General features: G+C 44.3%; 1 protein-coding gene across 5 annotated transcripts in view; it reads right to left on the bottom strand.

Annotated features, from left to right (window-relative positions):
* LOC110535015 (transcriptional activator GLI3) overlaps nt 1-21,525 on the bottom strand; it is a 178,999-nt gene that overhangs the window by 61,275 nt on the left and 96,199 nt on the right. For all 5 annotated transcript variants that reach the window (XM_036935416.1, XM_036935419.1, XM_036935420.1 and 2 more), the window contains exon 4: nt 8,437-8,542. In XM_036935416.1, the coding sequence (XP_036791311.1) occupies nt 8,437-8,542 (106 nt within the window). The remainder of the gene's footprint in view (nt 1-8,436; nt 8,543-21,525) is intronic.

The following is a 21,525-nucleotide window of genomic DNA, read 5'->3' as shown; positions in this document are numbered from 1 at the left end:
TTTCCAGTTTTCTTTTTACAAATGCATGTTACTATATATATATATATTTTTAAATGAAAATAATATTCTAAGATGAAAAAAACATCAAGAAACAAACACACACATGAACCTCTAGGCCAGTAGAAAGGTGGGAGGGGCCTTTACAAAGCCAATTAAGCGAAGGCACTGATGTGACAGCTGGCCCCTCCCACAAACCCATTACCCCCTTCAATCAACAGACAGGCCTCTGGGAATGCATTCATAAAGCATCTCAAAGTAGAAGTGCAGTTTAGGATCAGGTCCTCCCTGTCCATATAACCATATTCCTTATGATCTAAAAGGCAGAACTGATCCTAGATCAGCACACCTACTCTGAGAGGTTTATTCATGAATTCTGGGATATACTGAGGTCTTGCTTATCAACAGCATTACCATAATCAATATTTAATATTAAAGTCAATTAGCCAACATTTGTAATGTCAATAATGTTGGTAAATGCAATTTAAAATTTTAAAACAGAGGGCCTGTAAAAGGTTTAGAGCATTTATATAAAACACTGTGATAATGGTGACTTGGGAATAATTTAAATGTCAATTCAAATCATAATAATAAATCACTTTCATCATTGACATTTATTTTATAGCATATAAACGGTTCATACACTTAGGTTATACAGTTACAATTGTATCTGCATTTTATTTTCTGAATCTTTATTTGGAAGACAAATCTAAACATGAAAAGCATTACTCAACAAACCCTTCTAAATATTTGAAATGATGAGTGAGGTAATGACATGGCTGTCGAATCTTCCCATTATGGAATTGACAGTTGAGCACAAGGCTTTGTTAACCTTAGGCAGATTGAACACACACACACACACACACTCACACAGGCCCGCACGCACACACGCGCATACACGCACACACACATACACACAGTGACAGGCTGACTGACACACACAGCTAGCTGTTAGCACCTGTCTGTTATCTCCTCTCCTCCAGACTTTCTATTCCATTGTGCAACATGGGCGAGATACAAATTGAGATCTCAAATATAAACAGGAGAGCAATAGATTTCTGTACAGAAAATCAAGTGTACTACTGTGTTACATGTGGAAATTCAAAAGGCCACTAGTAGATAGATAGATATTATTCTTGTAGTCAAATAAATAATTTGCTGTAATAGTCTTAAATTAATTAAACCTACAAAAGATCAAAGGGAATATACGGCGAAATGACTGACTGGGTTATTCATTTGACCCATATTGTTACTACTCAATAAAAATGTGAATCACCCGTGCCACATTCTCATTTCTTTTGGTACATTTACAAATGAATGAAAGGGGCATTTCAACAGCTGTTGAGCTGGGTTGAAACAAACATATATGACATCAATTCAAATCTAACAACAATGTTGTACACAGTACAACCTACTATTGCAATTAAAATGGTTATGTAGCTGTGAGTTTAGTGTGAATAAATACCCTTGATTCTTAAAACACAGTTTCAGCAGCAACATACATGTAATAACCAGCAGAAATGTACAAAAAAATATGTATTCCATATGCCCTAAAAAAAGAAATGTAAAATTGTCCACAATGTACGTGTAATATCCATAGTAATATAATCACTAAAATATATTTATATGGTAGTAACAGCAGTTCTTAAGTAGAATTTAGCAACATGTCTAAACAGGTTTCCTTGGGTACTCAACTGTAAACCAGAGCAGGGCTTGTCACATGTCTACTCAACCAAAGACTTTATTTTTTCTAAACCTGCAGTATCCATCAACCACAAAATGCACAGGTGCCTTGAAAATATCCCGCTTCATCGCACAGTCATTGGGGGGAAAAAAGAAGACACCATCCATTTAGGTTTTCAAACCTGGTGTATTACAACAAAAATTATATAACTTCAAACTGCCCACAATTATGCTCATAGGCATTTATCTCATTTTCTCTCTAGATCCTGAAATTGCTTGAGAAAAAAAAAGAGGGAGAGATACTTTACCCCCGCCTCTCCCCTCCCGCCCATTTCACAGAGTGGCGCGCAACTTTCTTTTTCTTCCCTTTTTTTTCTCCAGTGAAAATTGAAGGGGCTTTATGTCAAAGAAGGCTAAAGCCAGCCACTCCATATCAAGCAACGCAGTGCGAAAATTACTGTGGCCATGATAAGACTGCCAGATAGAGTGGGAGAGGAGAGAGAGAGAGGGGGGGGAGAAACGAAAAGGAAGTGACTCTACTCAATTATACTGCAAAATTGGTATGACTGAAAATGTTTCATTCAGGTGACTGATAGTATCGGTGAAACAGCAATGCAGATAAAGGGGACTTTTGTCAAGAATAAACACCATTAATCATGAAGCCAGTTACCGCGTGACTGCCTGTCCAACGAATACAGTCTGACGCCACAGAGAAAGTATTTTTAAAAAGAAGGGAGGGGAGGGGTGGATGGGGAGAACCTGGTGACTTCACCAAAAGGAGGGTGACCTACGAATTCGCAGGGAACGGGGGATAAGGGGGAAAAAAGGGAGGGAGATGAGAAAAGTGGCTTGCTCTCCTCCTTCTCATTACTGACAGAAGCCACATAGAGATCATCTAGAGATGATAAAGAAATTAGCATTGGAATTTAATAGAATTTAGAGTCCCATTTTATATTTATTACAATTTATAAAGGTTTAATATTACCATAATTTTTTTAGGGTAAAGGAATAAATATAGGCTTATACTAAACAGGTTCATTTATAGGGAATTTACAAATGGTTTAGAGAGTTTTATGAACACATTAATAAACGTATACTCAATAAACAGAAAATGAAAACTGCTAATGTTTGCAAATGTTGAATGAATGAATACAAATGATAAAACAGCTTTACATACAGTAAGAAAGGGTGAAACATCAGCCCAAAATAAAACCCTCAACACATGAAAAGGAAAATCCAAAGGAAAGCTTAAACATGTCTCCATACATTTACAGTATTTTCCTGCAGCTCTTTATGAAAGCTGTTACACTATGCCTTTTGTCATTCTTTTGTCATGAAGTAAGTGTGTGTGTGTGTGTCTGTGTGTGTGTGTGTGTGTGTCTGTGTGTGTGTGTGTGTGTGTGTGTGTGTGTGTGTGTGTGTGTGTGTGTGTGTGTGTGTGTGTGTGTGTGTGCGTGTGTGTGTGTGTGTGTGTGCAATTCCAGGCGTCTTACCATCTGAAGTAGATGAGAAATCTGGAGGGAGGTGTGGAGATAAGACTGTGGTCTTTATGCTAAGCAGCGCGCCGCTACTTAATGTCCACATTTGGCTCTCTGACAACGGTTTATGTAAATAACCAAACAAAATGGCGTACACCTAAAGAACACACTCTACTCTCAGCCAAAAGGACACAGAGTGAGAAAGAGAGAGAGAGAGAGAGAGAGAGAGAGAGAGAGAGAGAGAGAAAGAGAGAAAGAGAGCGAGAGAGAGCACAAAAAATCATATGTTCAAAAAGGTTTCAGTATGTTGTTACTAAGATGGAATGATCATTCTCATAATTGCATGAAAATAAATTACACTCTTTTTTGGGCAGTTAACTATGGTTTCACTGCAGCCGACAACAGAGTGCTGATGTTGTGTTGAAATGAATGGGACCTGCTGCTTTTCCCCCTGGTAGCCTCACAGAATACCTTACAGTCCGTTTGGGGACCACAGCTGTAAAAATACACTTCTGAATGCTATAACACCACAGACAGGACGCAGCATACCTTTACAGGCCCAACACACACACACACACACACACACACACACACAGGCGCACATACGCACAGACACACTTTCACCCCCTTCCAGAGTCAGAATCCACGTGTCTATTTACCACTTACACAGAACATTGTGCCAAATCAGTATGTTTTCCTTTTCCATTATCATCTTTACATTGTGACTTTGACATCATTACTACGACACAAATAATGTCATAGAGAATCCTCAGGAGACTTTACAAACAAGTGGCAGAACTAAACGGTAACATGACAAATCGCACACGTTATCTGAGTGGGATACGAATCTGTGGAGATACAGTACCTACGTTTAAACATTCCATTGTGTATTGTACTCAGGAGTAGATCATTCAAGCTAATTCTTAAGCAAATGCCTGCAGTGTCTTCGACAAGTCTTCAGACCCTGTGATTTTTGCACATTTTCTTAGGTTTCAGCCTTATTCCAAAATTGCTGACCAGCTATTTTCAGGTCTCTTTAGAGATGTTTGATCGGGTTCAGGCCCGGGCTCTGGCCACTCAAGGACATTCAGAGACTTCTTGCGTTGTCTTGGATGTGTGCTTATAGTCGTTTTCCTGTTGGAAGGTGAACCTTGTCCTAAGTATGAGGTCCTGAGCTCTCTGGAGTAGGTTTTCATCAAGGATCTCTCTGTACTTTGCTCCGTTCACCGTAGGGATGGTGCAATGTTTTCATGACGCTTAGCATTCAGGCCAAATAGTTAAATCTTAGTTTCAGATAATCTTGTTTCTCATGGTCTGAGAGCCCTTTAGGTGCCTTTTGGCAAACTCCAAGCGGGCTGTCATGTGCCTTTTACTGAGGAGTGGCTTCCGTCTGGTCACTCTACCACAAATGCCCGATTGGTGGAGTGCTGCAGAGATGGTTGTCCTTCTGGAAGGTTCTCCCATCTCCACAGAGGAACTCTAGAGCTCTGTCAGAGTGACCATCGGGTTCTTGGTCACCTCCCTGACCAAGGCCCTTCTCCCCCGATTGCTCAGTTTTGGAGTCTTGGAGGTTCCAAACTTGGGGACCTTTAATGTTGCAGACATTCTTTGGTACCCTTCTCCATATCTGTGCCTCGACACAATCCTGTCTTGGAGCTCTAAGGTTTTTGCTCTTACATGCACTGTCAACTATGGGACATAATATAGACAGGTGTGTGCCTTTCCAAATCATGTCCAATCAATTGAATTTACCACAGGTGGACTCCAATCAAGTTGTGGAAATACCTCAAGGATGATCAATAGAAACAGGATGTAACAGAGCTCAATTTCGAGTCTCATATCAAAGGGTCTGAATGCTTATGTAAATAAGGTATTTCTGTTTATTTTTCATTTTAAAAATTCAAACGTAAAACTTGTTTTCACTTTTTCATTATGAGGTATTGTGTGTAGACTGCTGAGGATTTTATTTATTTAATACATTTTAGAATAAGGCTGTAATGTAACAAAATATGGAAAAAGTCCAGGGGTCTGAATACTTTCCGAAGGCAACGACCGTGACTACGCAAACAGTTGCAAGTCAATTACTTATCCCCTAAGAGTGTTTTGTTGTTTCAGTGGCCACATTCAAGCATAAGGGCCTCTAACTCGCGAGTAAACTCCCATGCAGATAATTTACTTGTAGTCAAATACTTCTGTTTGTTCTCGGCCCGTCTCCGGGTGACCGAGACCAGGCACTGTGCCACAAGAGAGGGCCTTTTGTTTCCACCGGTAGTCGTCAGTCGGCCAATAATGTCCCCTATGAAAGGCCCCAGCATCCCCCACAAAGCCCCACAGCCCCCCAGTTCCCGATGAATCTAGGCCAACACAATGAGAGCGACGGTAGGGACGAGAGCTTCCATGGAGTCTGCTCTTCACTGATTCATGTGTTTATTTAAGAAGGAAGTGAGGAAGCATCTTCTCAAGAGGAGGAAAAGGTCAGCATTTTCTTGGTCAGAGACACTGAGGTAGTGGGGAAGAGGGCTGTTGATCCTAGATCAGCTGCACTGAGGTCCTATTCTATAGTCATTAAAAAGTGGTTGGTCAGAGCTCTATATGCCGAGGGTTTTGATAAAAGACTCCACAGTTTCCCATTTTAGACATGTAGGACATAGACATAGACATCCTCTATTATGTGGAAATGGATAACTTCCATTTCCACACAGAAACAGTACAGCATCAATGCATCCACACAAGGAAGGCAACCCCTGACCCTATCTTTAATATTGAATGGCACACGGGTGCCTTCCCATGCAATAATTCATAAACTAAACGATTATCCAAGCTCCTGCCTGTAATTGCACTCTTCCCTGCCTAATAGGGGTGGCGTGCAGCAGGAGAGTGAGAGAGCGAGAGAGAGTGGAAAAACAAAGGACAGTTAATTTGTGATTTCCTCCGCTCATTTGAAGGCAAATTAAGTGTCAAGCAGCTAATACAGAGCATATTTCATTTTATGAGCTTTTAATTTAATTCCGTCGGTCTCATATATCGCCGGATGCCTTTAGCTTAGCGCCTTCGCTAACGCTCCGTCCTTCCTCCCTCTTCTGCAGCGCCGGGACATAAATAAACATGTTTCAATTAGACCTGTCACAATAATAGGACAGGATTCTGTTCATTTGCAACGTCGGTTGGACGGCAGAATGTATCATGAGAATATGAGGCGGCTGCGTGTTTTTATACCGGACCAAGTCCTAGCATTAGCGCTGCTAGCGTTAGCGTGACGGCTAGCATTTCGAAGCTGGATTGATTGTACCGCCGCGGGGCCAGACCCACTGTAATTACCCGCTGTAATGAAACCTCTGTATGGGGAAGTAATGCCAATAATACTCTACTGTGTACTTAACCATATCTTTAAGAGAGCTAATAACAATTAATTCTGCTCACTAAGGAGAGCTTGTCTTAAAACAATTCTATATTTCTGTCTGAACCCCCCCCCCCCCCCCACTTGTCCCCTGCAGGGCCATGCATGTTCTCTCTGTGTGCAGGGCCATGATGGCATTGTTGGGGGTGACTGGATCAAAATGCTCCTTCGTAAGGAATTCCAAAACACTATCCAATGAGACCAAATTGCCAGATGAAATTGTTCCCAAGCAATACTGAGTTTATGTTTACAGTCTAAATCTGAACCAAGGAACTACAGTAGCCTACATAACTCGGTAGTCTGTCGATTAGACTGTACAAACCCTAAACAGTAACACCATGTAACACTGTTTCCTACTCTGAAAAGCAGCAAGAGTAATGGCATTGAGAGCAGAGGGGTTAGAGCCTGTAAGTAAGCATTTCACCTGTTGTATTCGGCGCACGTGACAAATAAACTTTGATTTGAGATCTGAAAGGAACACGTGTAACTCGATAATGTGTGTACTAGTACCCAAGTCAATTTGAATAAGATCATCCACTAAACTGCCTTGTAATAATGAAAAATGGGGCCTTTCAGCGTGGCGTGTCATATTAAGCAGCAATACAAGTGGATAAACAGCCCATAAGTACGGCAACGACTCACGGCCACGCCTCCCCTGACAGGCTGAGCAAACGAAGCGCGCCAGCCAGATAACTCTTATCCGGACAGAGATCGAGTGACTGAACACGTTTGTTCTGCGCAACTTCTCTTACCCCTTCATTTAATTCAGTGGGTTCCATGTCTCCCCCTTCCCCCTAACCTGTGCTCCAGATCTCTCCAAAGCGCCTCTGACTGATAACAAACACGGCTGTTTGTTTGAGCCGTATTGGCGGCACATGTTCTCTGCAGAAGCTAAATGCTCAATTATATTTGCCATTTTGTTTGCTTTGACACGGGGCATCAATCACTAACCCTTTTTTTTATTTCCTTGCCTCTCCCTCTCTCCTCTGAGACGAGGGGGGGGGGGGGGGGGGGAGACATAAAAAATACATAATGCTTAGTGGCACATCAGCAAGGGAGAGATATGACTCCTGAGGATGGGGGGGTTGATAATGAAGAAGAATTTCAAACATAATGTGGCCCAAGTAGCTGCCCCATCCAATTTGTCCCAGTCGCGCACTGATCGCTTCCTTGCTGTCTCTGGGTGAGAAATTAGTGATGCAAGGGCGACAGAGCATCCACTACCAGCACTCACTGTTCAGGCAGAACAGAGAGCAAAAGCGGTGGAGTGAAAGAGAGAGAAAGAATGGAGAGAGTGAAAGACAGTTAGAATGAGAGGGATTCTAATATGTGTGTTATTTGTGTGTGTGTGTGGGGGGGGGAGTGCATACATGGTACAGTGCATATGTCAGAAGAGATGTGTGTGTGTGTGTGTCAGTGAAGGTGTGTGTGTCAGTTGAGATGTGTGTGTCAGTGAAGGTATGTCAGGTTGGGAGTTGACAAGACTTGATCACTGTGCTTATGAAAATAACATGCTCAGAGGCCCTAGTTTCCATGTTTCTGGCACATGTTAATTTGCGTGTCTCTGACATGTGGATCATGTTACTCCCAGACAGGGCCATGACCTTTGATCTGGAGAGCAGGGGAGCACAGAACACCTCTGAGGAGGATGCAACATGCCTTGGGGTGTTGGAAACAGGATCATCTTATTAATATTGCCATTAACACTACTGGGGGTTCTTGCTGATACCAATGATATGATACTGATATCCAAATCACTTCCCATTAGACCTGACTGGTAGAATTGTACAAATTCCTTTGCATTATTTTATGTAAAGAAGAAGTGGATGTGTACGGGGATGGGGGGGTTGTGTGTGTGTGTGTACAGTCTGTGACACTCACACGTGTAGAGGGGGAACGGGGGACGGCTCGTAGATGTAGCGACCCTGGGCATGTCTGTCGTCGATGGGCACCGGTGGATGGAAAGCAGGGAAAAACTGTGGCGGTGCTACATGGGGATAAAGAGAACGAGAAAAGAGAAAGAGAGAGAGAAAAATGTTAGAGATGACACTGCTACAGACAATCAGCCTTAAAGCCAATAACATTTATTTTATAAAGCCCTTTTTACGCCAGAAGATGTGACAAAGCACATATCTCTTTGCATGCCATTGAATCATGGTTGCATGTGTTGACTCAATGTGTTTTTGACCCTATGGTATACAATCCCTCAAGCAAGTGCTGGAATGCTGTGTTTTGAATACCTCATATATCCATTGTAGGACAAGTTCAGTATGAGCTATGTCTATTTAAGTGCATCTTGCCCACACTACCCGAGGGGCTACTTGAACCCTTGTGAAAATGGAAAGGGTTAAAACACGCACACACACACACACACACACACACACACACACACACACACACACACACACACACACACACACAAACACAAACAGGGAGGGGAGGAGGGCGCTTTGTGATAGGAAGTGTTTTTAGCGTGTAAACATCTGGCGCCCGTGTGCCAGCAGTAGTGGGATGGGCAGGTTGCCAGGCAGCCAGGGGGAGTGGTGCCAAACAGCTGGATCTAGTTGTGCACCCTGGTCAACGCCAAACATAGGGCCCACTGCTGGGCAGCAACACAGAGAGGTTTATCCCCCCCTGGCTCACTCAGGCTTGCTGCTCTACCTCAACTAGCTCATCACTTACTAGCTCATCACTCACTAGCTCATCACTCACTACCTCAACACTCACTACCTCAACACTCACTACCTCAACACTCACTACCTCAACACTCACTACCTCAACACTGACTACCTCAACACTGACTACCTCAACACTCACTATCTAAACACTCATTATCTAAACACTCACTACCTACCCTGTCCAAGCTCTACCAACAGGACAACTCGGACAGGCCTTGTTTAGTGGAACTGCAGCGCATGCAGGTCTTAAAAGGGAAAGGTGTTGTATCATGCATCATGTAAGCAGATGGATATAAATCAGATGCATCCTGGTGAATAGATTAGGAATGTTTTCTATGATTGCATACCAGTTGTGTAAGCCTTTCTAAATAATGGCTTGCATTGTTTATCAAAATAGAGTATACAGCACAAATCCTGGCTTTAACATGGAAAATGACACTTTGATCATGAGGCCCAAAAACATTCTGTGGAACAAATCTGTGCTATTAAATTCCTTTCCAGTGTCTTACACAAATGTGAAAATGTATTTGAACTGAACTTGTTTTTTGTAAGAAAGATAGGACGTCAAAGAGACGTGATAGCTAAATGCCTACTGCAGCAGCCCTCTGGCACTGTGTTTGACTATCTGTCTCTTCGATAGCTTCCTTCTGATGAATCCTGTTTGGCCCGGCTCTCCTTCTCTATTTCCAGGTCTACTCTGAAGGAGAGGAATCTGGACTCTGCTATCAGTTGTGTTGATCTAACGCAGTCTTAAAGCTAGGGTCTCTAAGCCGTCTCCTTGACTACTCATGGGAAACCCTGGGCTGAAACTTCAACCCGTGAGGCAGGGCAGAGGTCTACGGAGGGACTATAGAGATTTCAAATTGCAGAACCTCTCCTGCTCCAGTCTGAATAATACTACTTCTCCTCCTCCATCTCCTCTACCACACCCGCCTCTCCACTCTGGATTACCCAGATCGCTCTGGAGCTGCTCACTCAACACACCCCTGTGCCTTCCCCCTCCTTCTTCCTTCTTTCCTCCTGGAGTTCCTATCCTCCTTCCCTCCCTCCTGGGCTTAGCCAACACTCCTCCCTCGCCTCAGCCTACAGCAGTCAGTTAAGGGAGCTGCTTTATTTGAATCCCTGTCCGAAGTTTACTTTAGCAGGGCCCCTATCTAAATAGGCTCTGCCACACTACCTCCATTAGGAAGGCAAACAGCCCTGTGTGCCACTTGAGGGAATGTATACAGTTCAGAGAACAAGGGAGAGAGAGAGAGAGAGAGAGAGAGAGAGAGAGAGAGAGGGTGAGTGGGGGAGAGAGAGAGTGGGTGGGGAGAGTGGGTGAGTGGGGGGGGGGGTGAGTGAGTGGGGTGGGGTGGGAGAGAGAGAGAGAGAGAGAGAGAGTGAGTGAGTGAGTGAGTGGGGTGGGAGAGAGAGAGAGAGAGAGTGAGTGAGTGGGGTGGGAGAGAGAGAGAGTGAGTGAGTGAGTGAGTGAGTGAGTGAGTGGGGGGGAGGTGAGTGAGTGGGTGAGTGAGTGAGTGAGTGAGTGGGGGGGGGGAGAGAGAGAGAGAGAGTGAGTGGGGGGAGAGAGAGAGAGAGAGAGAGTGAGTGGGGGGGGGGAGAGAGAGAGTGAGTGGGGGGGGTGTGTGGGTGAGTGAGTGAGTGAGTGAGTGGGGCGGGAAGAGAGAGAGAGAGAGAGAGTGAGTGGGGAGAGAGAGAGCGAGAGAGAGAGTGAGTGAGTGGGGGGGGGAGAGAGAGAGTGAGTGGGTGAGTAGGGGGGTGAGTGAGTGAGTGAGTGAGTGGGGGGAGAGAGAGAGAGAGAGAGAGAGAGAGAGTGAGTGAGTGGGGGGGGGAGAGAGAGAGAGAGTGAGTGGGGGGGGGTGAGTGAGTGAGTGGGTGAGTGAGTGAGTGAGTGAGTGGGGGGGAAGAGAGAGAGAGAGAGAGAGAGAGAGAGAGAGTGAGTGAGTGGGGGGGAGAGAGAGAGTGAGTGGGGGGGGGGGGAGATGACAAGGGAGAGGGAGATGACAAGGGAGAGAAAAAGAGAGAGTGTGCTCCATCCCACAATCCATCTTCACTGTCTCCTGTGGGGACTATTTGGTTGACTGGGAGTAAATTGTCCCTGAATGTATTCAGGGGCCTCTTTAGAATACAGACACAGCTGGAGGTTATATAAAGTTAATGCGCGTGTCACAGCTTTTACCATCCCCTCCGCTGATATAGTAAACCATTACAGGGTAAAGCGTAACTTGTATCCAAATGGCACCCTATTCCATATTTAGTGCACTCGTTTTTACTGGTTAAAAGTTATGCGTTACACTGAGTGTACAAAACATTAGGAACACCTTCCTAATATCGAGTTGCACCCACTTTTGCCCTCAGAACAGCCTCAATTCATCAGGGCATGGACTTTACAATGTGTCAAAAGCTTTCCACAGGGATGCTGGCACATGTTGACTTAAATGCTTCCCACAGTTGTGTCAAGTTGGCTGGATGTCCTTTGGGGTGTGGACAATTCTTGATACACACGGGAAACTGTTGAGCGGGAAAAACCCAGCAGCTTTGCAATTCTTGACACACTCAAATCAGTGTGCCTGGCACCTATTACCATACCCAGTTCAAAGGCACTTAAATCTTGCCCATTGACCCTCTGAATGGCACACATTCACAATCCATGTCTCAGTTGTCTCATGGTTTAAAAATCCTTCTTTAACCTGTCTCCTCCCCTTCACCTTTTGATAAGTTGATCATTTGAATCGGCTGTGTAGTGCTAGGGCAAAAACAAAATGTGCAGCCCTTTGGGTCCTCAGGACCAGGACTGAGAGCCAGTGATTACACTGATTGAAATGGATTTAACAAGTGACATCAATAATGGATCATAGCTTTCACCTGGTTTCACCTGGTCAGTCTGTTATAGAAAGAGCATGTTTTGTACACTCAGTGTAGATAGAGAATAGGGTGCCATTTGGGACGCATCCATACTGTATTGTACCAACCAAATACAGTATGTCACTAACAGAGCAAAACCCTTTAGAAATAATGGGGCACAGTCAGGCAACTTTTTGCTTTGCAGGGGGGTGTAATCAAAATCTGTCCATTTGAGTACATTTCCAAAACAGCAACTCATCAACAATACATCACTATCAAGTACCAAATAAGTTTACAATTCTTTTGAAATATTTTAATGACCCTGCATAACTTTGCATGGGAGCATTTTTTGTTTCATATTTTTACAGATGGAACTCATTAAGATATGATTACAAATGGGTCTGTAATGAAAGGGCAATTAGTGGGCAACGTTGACCAGACTCATTAGTTGTAATTCAACACAAAACACACCGTTACTGAGCACCAAAAGCCTGCTGCTTCCCCTTCATTATGAAGAGGATGATAATTACTTTTTATTTTATAGGACACAAAGGATTTTAAAGAGGGGGGGATAGAGAGAATAAAGCCTGAAGCATATCATTCTAGTTGGTTGTTATTAGATAATTTCCTTCCGTTATGTGAGAAATGTAAGGTCCAATACAAAGTGTATCATTATTTTTTATTTAAATAGGCAACGGCCATAGTTTGTGTTGCCGCACTTGAAAATAATCTGAATAGTCAACTACACTCGAATCGAATCTGAACCGTAATTTGACATAAACAATATCTCTGTTTCCTAATCAGAAGAGTTGATGACTTGTCATAACTGAGATTCCTCCTGTCCCGTACTGAGTGCTCCCTGACTCCCCCCCCCCCCCCCCAAAAGGGTGCCCTATTACGTATAGTGCACTACTTTTGACCAATACACTAAATAGGGGATAAAGGTGACATTTGGGATGCATCCACTGTGTCATCTGCAGCTTGACACTGAGGAAGAACAGTCATCCAGAACCCACTGAGCTTCTCCTCTGCGCCTCAAAGTTCTGGTGCAATAGCACAAAGACGCACTGACAGATTGTCATAACCGACTAAAGCGGAGTGAGAAAAGGGCTGCTGCCAGGGCCTGCTCTGCTCCAGAGGTTTGTGAATGGGTAATGTGGAACATATGACAGTGGTGCTGGGCCTGCCAAGTTACATTACCCCACTTCTCTCCTCGCTCATGATCTCAGCACTCGGGCACGCTCGCCAGACGATGGCTGAGGAGCGAGTAGAGGAGTGCTAGCTTAGTTGAGTGTGTGAGAGATGCTCATTGAGTGTGTCTGGGGGGGAGGTGTGTCCGTGTGTAAATTACTGTGAGTAACAGCATATGTGAATGAATGAGTGAGTGTGTGCATACACACACGTGTGTGTGTGTATGTACCGCTAAGCAAGACCTAACGTAACCCCCCTGCAATCCCCTCCTTGTCTCTCCACTCCACAAACTGTGTGACATGTCCACCACAAACACCTCTGCATGATCACCAATCACACCAGCACACCTGTGTCTGTGATTGGCTACAACTGTTCACATGAAAGGAACCCCATGCGAGTGTGATGTTGGAGGTTATTTTGGGGAATCAACCCCTGCTCTGGTTGCTTGCTTGTGTTTGCTCACACTGAGACCTCAAGCTGAACATGTAAATAACACATTCCCAGGACTGTTTAGCTAAGCTCAGTGGGAGTTGCTGTTGACTTTTGGAGTGGCTTGCTTAATTACAGTCCCAGACTGTTGTACGTCTAATAGGCTAATTACCGCTGAATAAATTAGCCTAATGCTCCAGCTGTGCTGAGGCTCTCTGCAGCACTGTACGAGGTGTGTGTGAGTGGCCTAGACTCAGGAAAACATCTAGTGTGTGTGTGACTGAGGAGCAAACAAATCCTTTACTCAGCAAAGACTAATTGTGAGAGAGAAGACAAGGCGAGAGAGGTAGAGGTTAAATAAATGAAGAGCGTTTTAATTCTCTCTGCCCATGCATCAACGAGAGAGACATTCGCACTTTCTCCTTTACAAGTAAATCAATACAGTTCTCCTCTCTGTCTCTGTCTCTACTGCAGAAGTCACTCTACGCAAAGTCTTTTGGTCTGTGTCTAGGCATTGCTGACCGTTTAAACCAATAAGGCCACATAGTGTAGTTGTTTAAACCAATCAGGAAGCAGGCTAGAGATCAGGGTTGAGATTAGGCAGACAAATATGTTTGGTCAAAGTAACTTACCCTCCCTTATTCCCCCTACCGTACCCCACCTCAAACAGCTCAATGGAAGTCCCCTATCTGCAAGAGATTAACCAAGTGGAGTCAATATTAACAAATTGCGCACCCGACAAGGGCCCTCCCTCCCTCCTCCTCCATCCCAGTACAGAGCAGCAGAAAATAACTGAAGGTTATTTCATGGGGTCCTCTGCGGAGCGCCAATCTATCTCCTGCATTTGGTGAATTCCTCCAGATTGCCTAAGCTGGGAAGCAGAACAAAGCGCCGTGCGTCGGCTCACCCTCCTCTTCCTCCTCCCTCTCCTTCCCCTCCCCCTTTCCCAGCTGGGTAGAGATTTACCCAGCGATTTAGCGGCAGAAACACTGCACTAAAACTCTCTAGTCTCCACTCTGTCTCCCACTCTCCCTCTCCCTCTCTCTCAATTAATTTCAAAGGGCTTTATTGGCATGGGAAACACATGTTTACATTGCCAAAGCAAGTAAACATTAACATTACACTCACAAAAGTTCCAAAGGAATAAAGATGTTTGAAAAAAATTATTACAGCTATTGTAACGTTGTGCAAATAGTTACAAAAGGGAAAATAAATACACAAATATGGGTTGTATTTACAATGGTGTTAGTTATTTACTGCTCTTTTCATGTGGCAACAGGTCACAAATATTGCTTCTGTGATGGTATTTCACCCAATAGATATGGGAGTTTATCAAAATTGGATTTGTTTTTTTATTCTTAGTGAATCTATGTAATCTGAGGGAAATATGTGTCTCTAATATTGTCATACATTTGGCAGGAGGTTAGGAAGTGCAGCTCAGTGTCCACCTCATTTTGTGGGCAGAGTGCACATAGCCTGTCTTCTCTTGAGAGCTAGGTCTGCCTACGGCGACCTCTCTAAATAGCAAGGCTATGCTCAGTGAGTCTGTACATAGTCAATGCTTTCCTTAATCTTGGGTTAGTCATAGTGGCCAGGTATTCTGCCACTGTGTACTCCCTCTCTATCTCTCTCTGCCCAGTGCATGACCCCCGAGCAGCCTGCCAGCCAGTCCACACAATCATACATCTTGCGGTAGAAAGGAAATGATTTAAACCTCAGCTTAACTCGACAGGACCAACCTACACACTTATTTGGGTTTTATTCCCATGTGATTGATATTGGTCCGACCGAGACCATACTATTTTCAGATCTGTGTTTTTTTAAAGTCGAACTCCAATTAAAAAATAAATAGGAACATTTTGTGCCAGACCGTCCACGAAACATATGTTTTAAGCATGTCTAATGCATCGTGTATATATACTACTATAAGTATATGATAAGATAAGATGAATTTTATTGTCAATTAACTTGAATGGAAATGTGTATTTTATGCTCACATCCCAACTGTCTCGGCTGGTGTGAGTCTGAGTCAATGGGAAAGTGCACTATCCTTTCATTCTCTCACAGCCTAATGATGCAGGTCCACTCTGGATTGACCCTCCATAGCTTCGATATCCCCACGGTGCAGCTCCCCCTTGGCCCCACGGCAGGTCATATTGGGGCTGACCCAGCATGACAGCGTGTAGGAGAGTAACTCTGCTGTGTGAGAGTCAATGACTGAGGCTAATACAGCTGTTCTGGCTGCAAGGCTAATAATACACAGGCCTGGCACGGCAGGGGAAAGAGGCACTCGGACCCAGCTCAATTCTAACCCACCGAGAGAGAAAGAAGCTAGCTAGTGAGCAGGGTTGGGATTCAACATGGCATTGGTCAGCATGACTGTGGCCAAGGGCATCCAAGTTGATGTCCACATGTGTTATGGGGCCAGTTTAGGAGAAAACTAGGAACTTAGTAGACATGGTTTATTTATTACTATCTATTTCCCTCATTAGTTATGTACATTTTACATTTACATTGTGTTGATTTATTCTGCGGTCTGATAGATTTCTTAATTTTTTTAAACGTGATATTCAAGATTCAAGAATTCTGTCCGTTATTCACATAACAAACTAAGTTGTTAGGAATTTTCATATGTAGTGCTCATGCTTGTTTACAGACAATCTCTCTAAGTAGACAATACAGTGCCTTGCGAAAGTATTCGGCCCCCTTGAACTTTGCGACCTTTTGCCACATTTCAGGCTTCAAACATAAAGATATAAAACTGTATTTTTTTGTGAAGAATCAACAACAAGTGGGACACAATCATGAAGTGGAACAACATTTATTGGATATTTCAAACTTTTTTAACAAATCAAAAACTGAAAAATTGGGCGTGCAAAATTATTCAGCCCCTTTACTTTCAGTGCAGCAAACTCTCTCCAGAAGTTCAGTGAGGATCTCTGAATGATCCAATGTTGACCTAAATGACTAATGATGATAAATACAATCCACCTGTGTGTAATCAAGTCTCCGTATAAATGCACCTGCACTGTGATAGTCTCAGAGGTCCGTTAAAAGCGCAGAGAGCATCATGAAGAACAAGGAACACACCAGGCAGGTCCGAGATACTGTTGTGAAGAAGTTTAAAGCCGGATTTGGATACAAAAATATTTCCCAAGCTTTAAACATCCCAAGGAGCACTGTGCAAGCGATAATATTGAAATGGAAGGAGTATCAGACCACTGCAAATCTACCAAGACCTGGCCGTCCCTCTAAACTTTCAGCTCATACAAGGAGAAGACTGGTCAGAGATGCAGCCAAGAGGCCCATGATCACTCTGGATGAACTGCAGAGATCTACAGCTGAGGTGGGAGACTCTATCCATAGGACAACAATCAGTCGTATATTGCACAAATCTGGCCTTTATGGAAGAGTGGCAATAAGAAAGCCATTTCCTAAAGATATCCATAAAAAGTGTTGTTTAAAGTTTGCCACAAGCCACCTGGGAGACACACCAAACATGTGGAAGAAGGTGCTCTGGTCAGATGAAACCAAAATTGAACTTTTTGGCAACAATGCAAAACGTTATGTTTGGCGTAAAAGCAACACAGCTGAACACACCATCCCCACTGTCAAACATGGTGGTGGCAGCATCATGGTTTGGGCCTGCTTTTCTTCAGCAGGGACAGGGAAGATGGTTAAAATTGATGGGAAGATGGATGGAGCCAAATACAGGACCATTCTGAAAGAAACCCTGATGGAGTCTGCAAAAGACCTGAGACTGGGACGGAGATGTGTCTTCCAACAAGACAATGATCCAAAACATAAAGCAAAATCTATAATGGAATGGTTCAAAAATAAACATATCCAGGTGTTAGAATGGCCAAGTCAAAGTCCAGACCTGAATCCAATCGAGAATCTGTGGAAAGAACTGAAAACTGCTGTTCACAAATGCTCTCCATCCAACCTCACTGAGCTCGAGCTGTTTTGCAAGGAGGAATGGGAAAAAAATTTGTCTCTCGATGTGCAAAACTGATAGAGACATACTCCAAGCGACTTACAGCTGTAATCGCAGCAAAAGGTGGCGCTACAAAGTATTAACTTAAGGGGGCTGAATAATTTTGCACATCCAATTTTTCAGTTTTTGATTTGTTAAAAAAGTTTGAAATATCCAATAAATGTCGTTCCACTTCATGATTGTGTCCCACTTGTTGTTGATTCTTCACAAAAAAATACAGTTTTATATCTTTATGTTTGAAGCCTGAAATGTGGCAAAAGGTCGCAAAGTTCAAGTGGGCCGAATACTTTCGCAAGGCACTGTATCTATTGTCCATTATGGGTGTCTAATGGAGGAAACGGTGGGTCACACCAGGCAGTGTAAAGCAAAAGGGAAACCCAGAGCTGTGTCCCAAATGGCACCCTATTCCCTACTTATGGATTCTGGCCAAAAGTAGTACATTTTAGTGAATAGAGTGCCATTTGGGACGCAGAGTCACAGCAAGCAGCAAGCAGACAAATGACTGGGGTCGTCACCTCTGGGCCAATTACAGCCCTGGCTCTTCCCCTCCGCACCGCAACACTCTCTTTCTCTCTCTCTCTCTTTCTCTCTCTCTCACACTCTTCCAAGTCTTTCTCTGTCTCTCTCCACATGGGCCTATATTTCTGTCTCTTCCTCACTTCACCCCCTTTCTTTCTCTCCCCCTTCTCTCTTTGTCCCTTACTCAAAGCCGAGCCTGATCTCCCCCCTCCCAAAAACAAGGACAACTTGTAATCCATTTATTTCCACTCTTGTCAACAAATTCCCCCACCAAAAATAATCCTGAATGACTTACAACCAGAGCTAGGTACTATCAAGGGAATGGAGGGAGAGAGAGAGAGAGAGAGAGAGAGAGAGAGAGAAGGGAGAACACACAATGAGAAGGAGCGATTGCACCCAAAGAGAGAAGAGAAAAGAAAAGGAGAGTAGAACATGCAATACTGTACACAGAGGAGCGAGGGAGTGTAGAAGAGAAGAGAAAAGAGCGGAACTTGGTGTCACAGTGATATTTTAGCATTTTGTCATGCAGGCGGCGCCCTGGGGTCCCCATGGTTCCTGTGCCTGTGAGAAAGAAGGGGCGCCGTGTAAAAACTGAAAGAGGATTAACGCTGCCGGAGTGTTTTAATGAGACCTGAAAGTTGCGGGCACCGGAGAGCAACGCTGATTGAGCCGGGCCAGAGAGGCAGAGAGTCTGGCTCCCGGAGGCCCCTGCAGCAGCCCAGCGGTCCAACAGGCCCCAGCCATGAGCCTAAGCTCAAACTGCTCACACCGAGTCACATCAAAGCAGCCCCGGCTGAGGGAGCCGAGCCGAAGAGAGAGACGAGAGGAGAGGAGAGGAGAGGAGAGGAGAGGAGAGGAGAGGAAAGGACTGGATGGATGGAGGAATCCCTTATCTCCTCCTGGGAGGATGCTGCTCTGTGGAGCGAGATTGTCTGGAACTGCCACCTGTCCCGGCCATCTTTGAAGGAAACACTAAGCCTATGATGGCCCTGACCTCCTCGAGCTCCCATTCCTTTATGTCTCTCTTCATTTTCTGCTTTGTTACATCCCCCCTCCTACTCCTCTCTCCTTTACTCTCCTTCTCCAGTCTCACTTTCTCTCTCATTGGCACTTCTTCTCTCCTGTTTTTGCCCTTCCATCTCTCTTTCTTCCTCCCTTTCTCCAGTCCTCTTTCTCTCTAATTTCTCTCACTTTCTGTCTATCTCTTACTCTCTGCCTCTTTTTCTCTCCCTCTCTCTCTCTCTTTTTAAGTCTCTACCCTGTGGTATGGACAAGAGGATGTACTCTAGTCTACTTAGTTGCTCCAGCCTGTAACGGAGCTGAGAGGAAACATGTTAATTACCCAGCATGTCTCAGCCCCCTCCTCCTATAGAATAATAGGTACAGTCCATCCTCCAGAGAGAAGAAGAGAGGAGAGGGGGGAGGGAGGGAGGCGTTGGGGGTTGGTTGAAGGGATAAGGGTGCTAACTCTATGAAAAGAGGGACACAAATCGCTGCGCTACAAGGCCGGGCGGTGAGATTTGCTTACAGTGAACAAACATATAGGCAGGCATGAAATGAGTGTGACTGTCCCACTCCACACCGGGTGATTATCCTGCTTCTTATTCCCACTCAACACTTCAGGAGGGAGAGAAAAGAAAAGGCTCAAGATGTCATGGTTTAAAAAACATCAGGAATAGGAAGAGAAGACCCATGAGCCTCATGTTGTTCCTGCCTGCACTCACGTCTTTATGGACATTATGTTGAATGGTGTTATTGTTGTGGTTGGTGGTGTGTTTGTTGATGTTAGTTGTCGTGGTGACGTATCCTTACGGACAGTCAGAGAAACATGCTGCAAGTCTATTTTTTAAGCCTTCGCCACTTCAAAGCACGCCTATTGTTTTAGGCATGTGATGCCTCTGCGCGTTTTCTGACCGATTAGCCATTCTTAATTTGACAAGGGGGTTCAAAACACAGACAGATGTTGCATGAATGATATAAAGAAACGCAGAGTACTCATTTGTTAAGATATTTCTCATTATTTTTGAGCCACTCCAAATGAATATTGCTATTGTAACAATATTATTAACAACATTATTGTTAAAAAATGCAATTCACGCACGTTCTCGGGCTCTGTGGTACTAAGAGTAAATGCAAGAAAGCCTGACCTTCACTTAAGAGCGAAAGTGTCTTTCTTTGACCACTTCAAACTTTACCCGCATTATACTGTGAGATTCCTGTAATAAGCTGTATAAAAGGGGATCACAGCGATTATCCCTGGTGCGCTGGACTGCGGAGCTAATTCAAGAGCTGCCCAGCCATGTTTCTCTTTCATAATCAAAGGAGGTGGATGGAAGGGATTCCTTTCCGTGGCCTGTACTGTAGGGTGGCCCCCGGGTTCCCCACGGGTTTCTTCCCCCCCCCCCCCCCCCCCCAATTGTTCTTGAAATGGGTACATGTCTCCCAGTGCATCCCCGCCACCACCCCCACTCCTCAGTATTATAATTGCTGTGGGGAGGAGTGCTTGAAACTGTTTTGCCAAAACCCGTGACAAGGAACCAATGTGGAACCCAGAAAGTTGGCCTCCTTGAGCGAGGAAATGCTTTATAAAGTACTTTTCCAGTGTGGGTTATTTTCACAACTTTTTTCTGTGTCAGGAAATCTTTCCTATAGTTCCTGTAGGGCCTATACTTCTGACTCTGAATCAGGGAGAGCAGTAATGCAGTCGTTAACTTTGTGACAGCCAGCTCATTCAGTTCACTGATCAGCTGCTGTAGTTTGATAAAGAGGCAGACAGATTGACGTGGACCCAGTACTTGCCATGTTACGGACCAGTAGACCTGAATTAACTTAACCCCTGTCTGGAGCTGGAGATCATCCCACCCCCCTATCCATACGCCCTGGGTCTGGTTGAGAGCTGGCTGGCTCCCCACAATCCCAGGTAATGGTCACTTCTGTCAGAGCTTTGGCCAAAAAGAGCAAGGTTTTAAGGGATATAGCCTGATGGTATCCAAACCATCCACTAGACCAGCCATCAATTTGTACTCTACTTCCACCTTGCTATGGCTTTAGCAGACCTGGTCTAAGAGGTCTCAGAGGTGAGACATGACCAAGGTTTTGGTCTGAGGATTACCAGCTGGTGGTGCTTGGCCTAGGATCTTGATCTTGATTCCATCAGTCTGCAGATGACAGACTGTATAAGGCTGATATAGGCCCACGTATACTTCAGCTATAAAAGTCTGTCTCGGTCCACATAATGACCTACTACTGTGTCATCACAGACACACACAACCACCAAGCAGCCTTGGTCATTGAGGAACCAACCAACATACT

The sequence above is a fragment of the Oncorhynchus mykiss genome, chromosome 11 (assembly GCF_013265735.2).
Source record: "Oncorhynchus mykiss isolate Arlee chromosome 11, USDA_OmykA_1.1, whole genome shotgun sequence".
In the NCBI taxonomy this organism is placed as follows: domain Eukaryota; kingdom Metazoa; phylum Chordata; class Actinopteri; order Salmoniformes; family Salmonidae; genus Oncorhynchus; species Oncorhynchus mykiss.
This window is presented reverse-complemented; position numbering and strand designations above follow the sequence as displayed.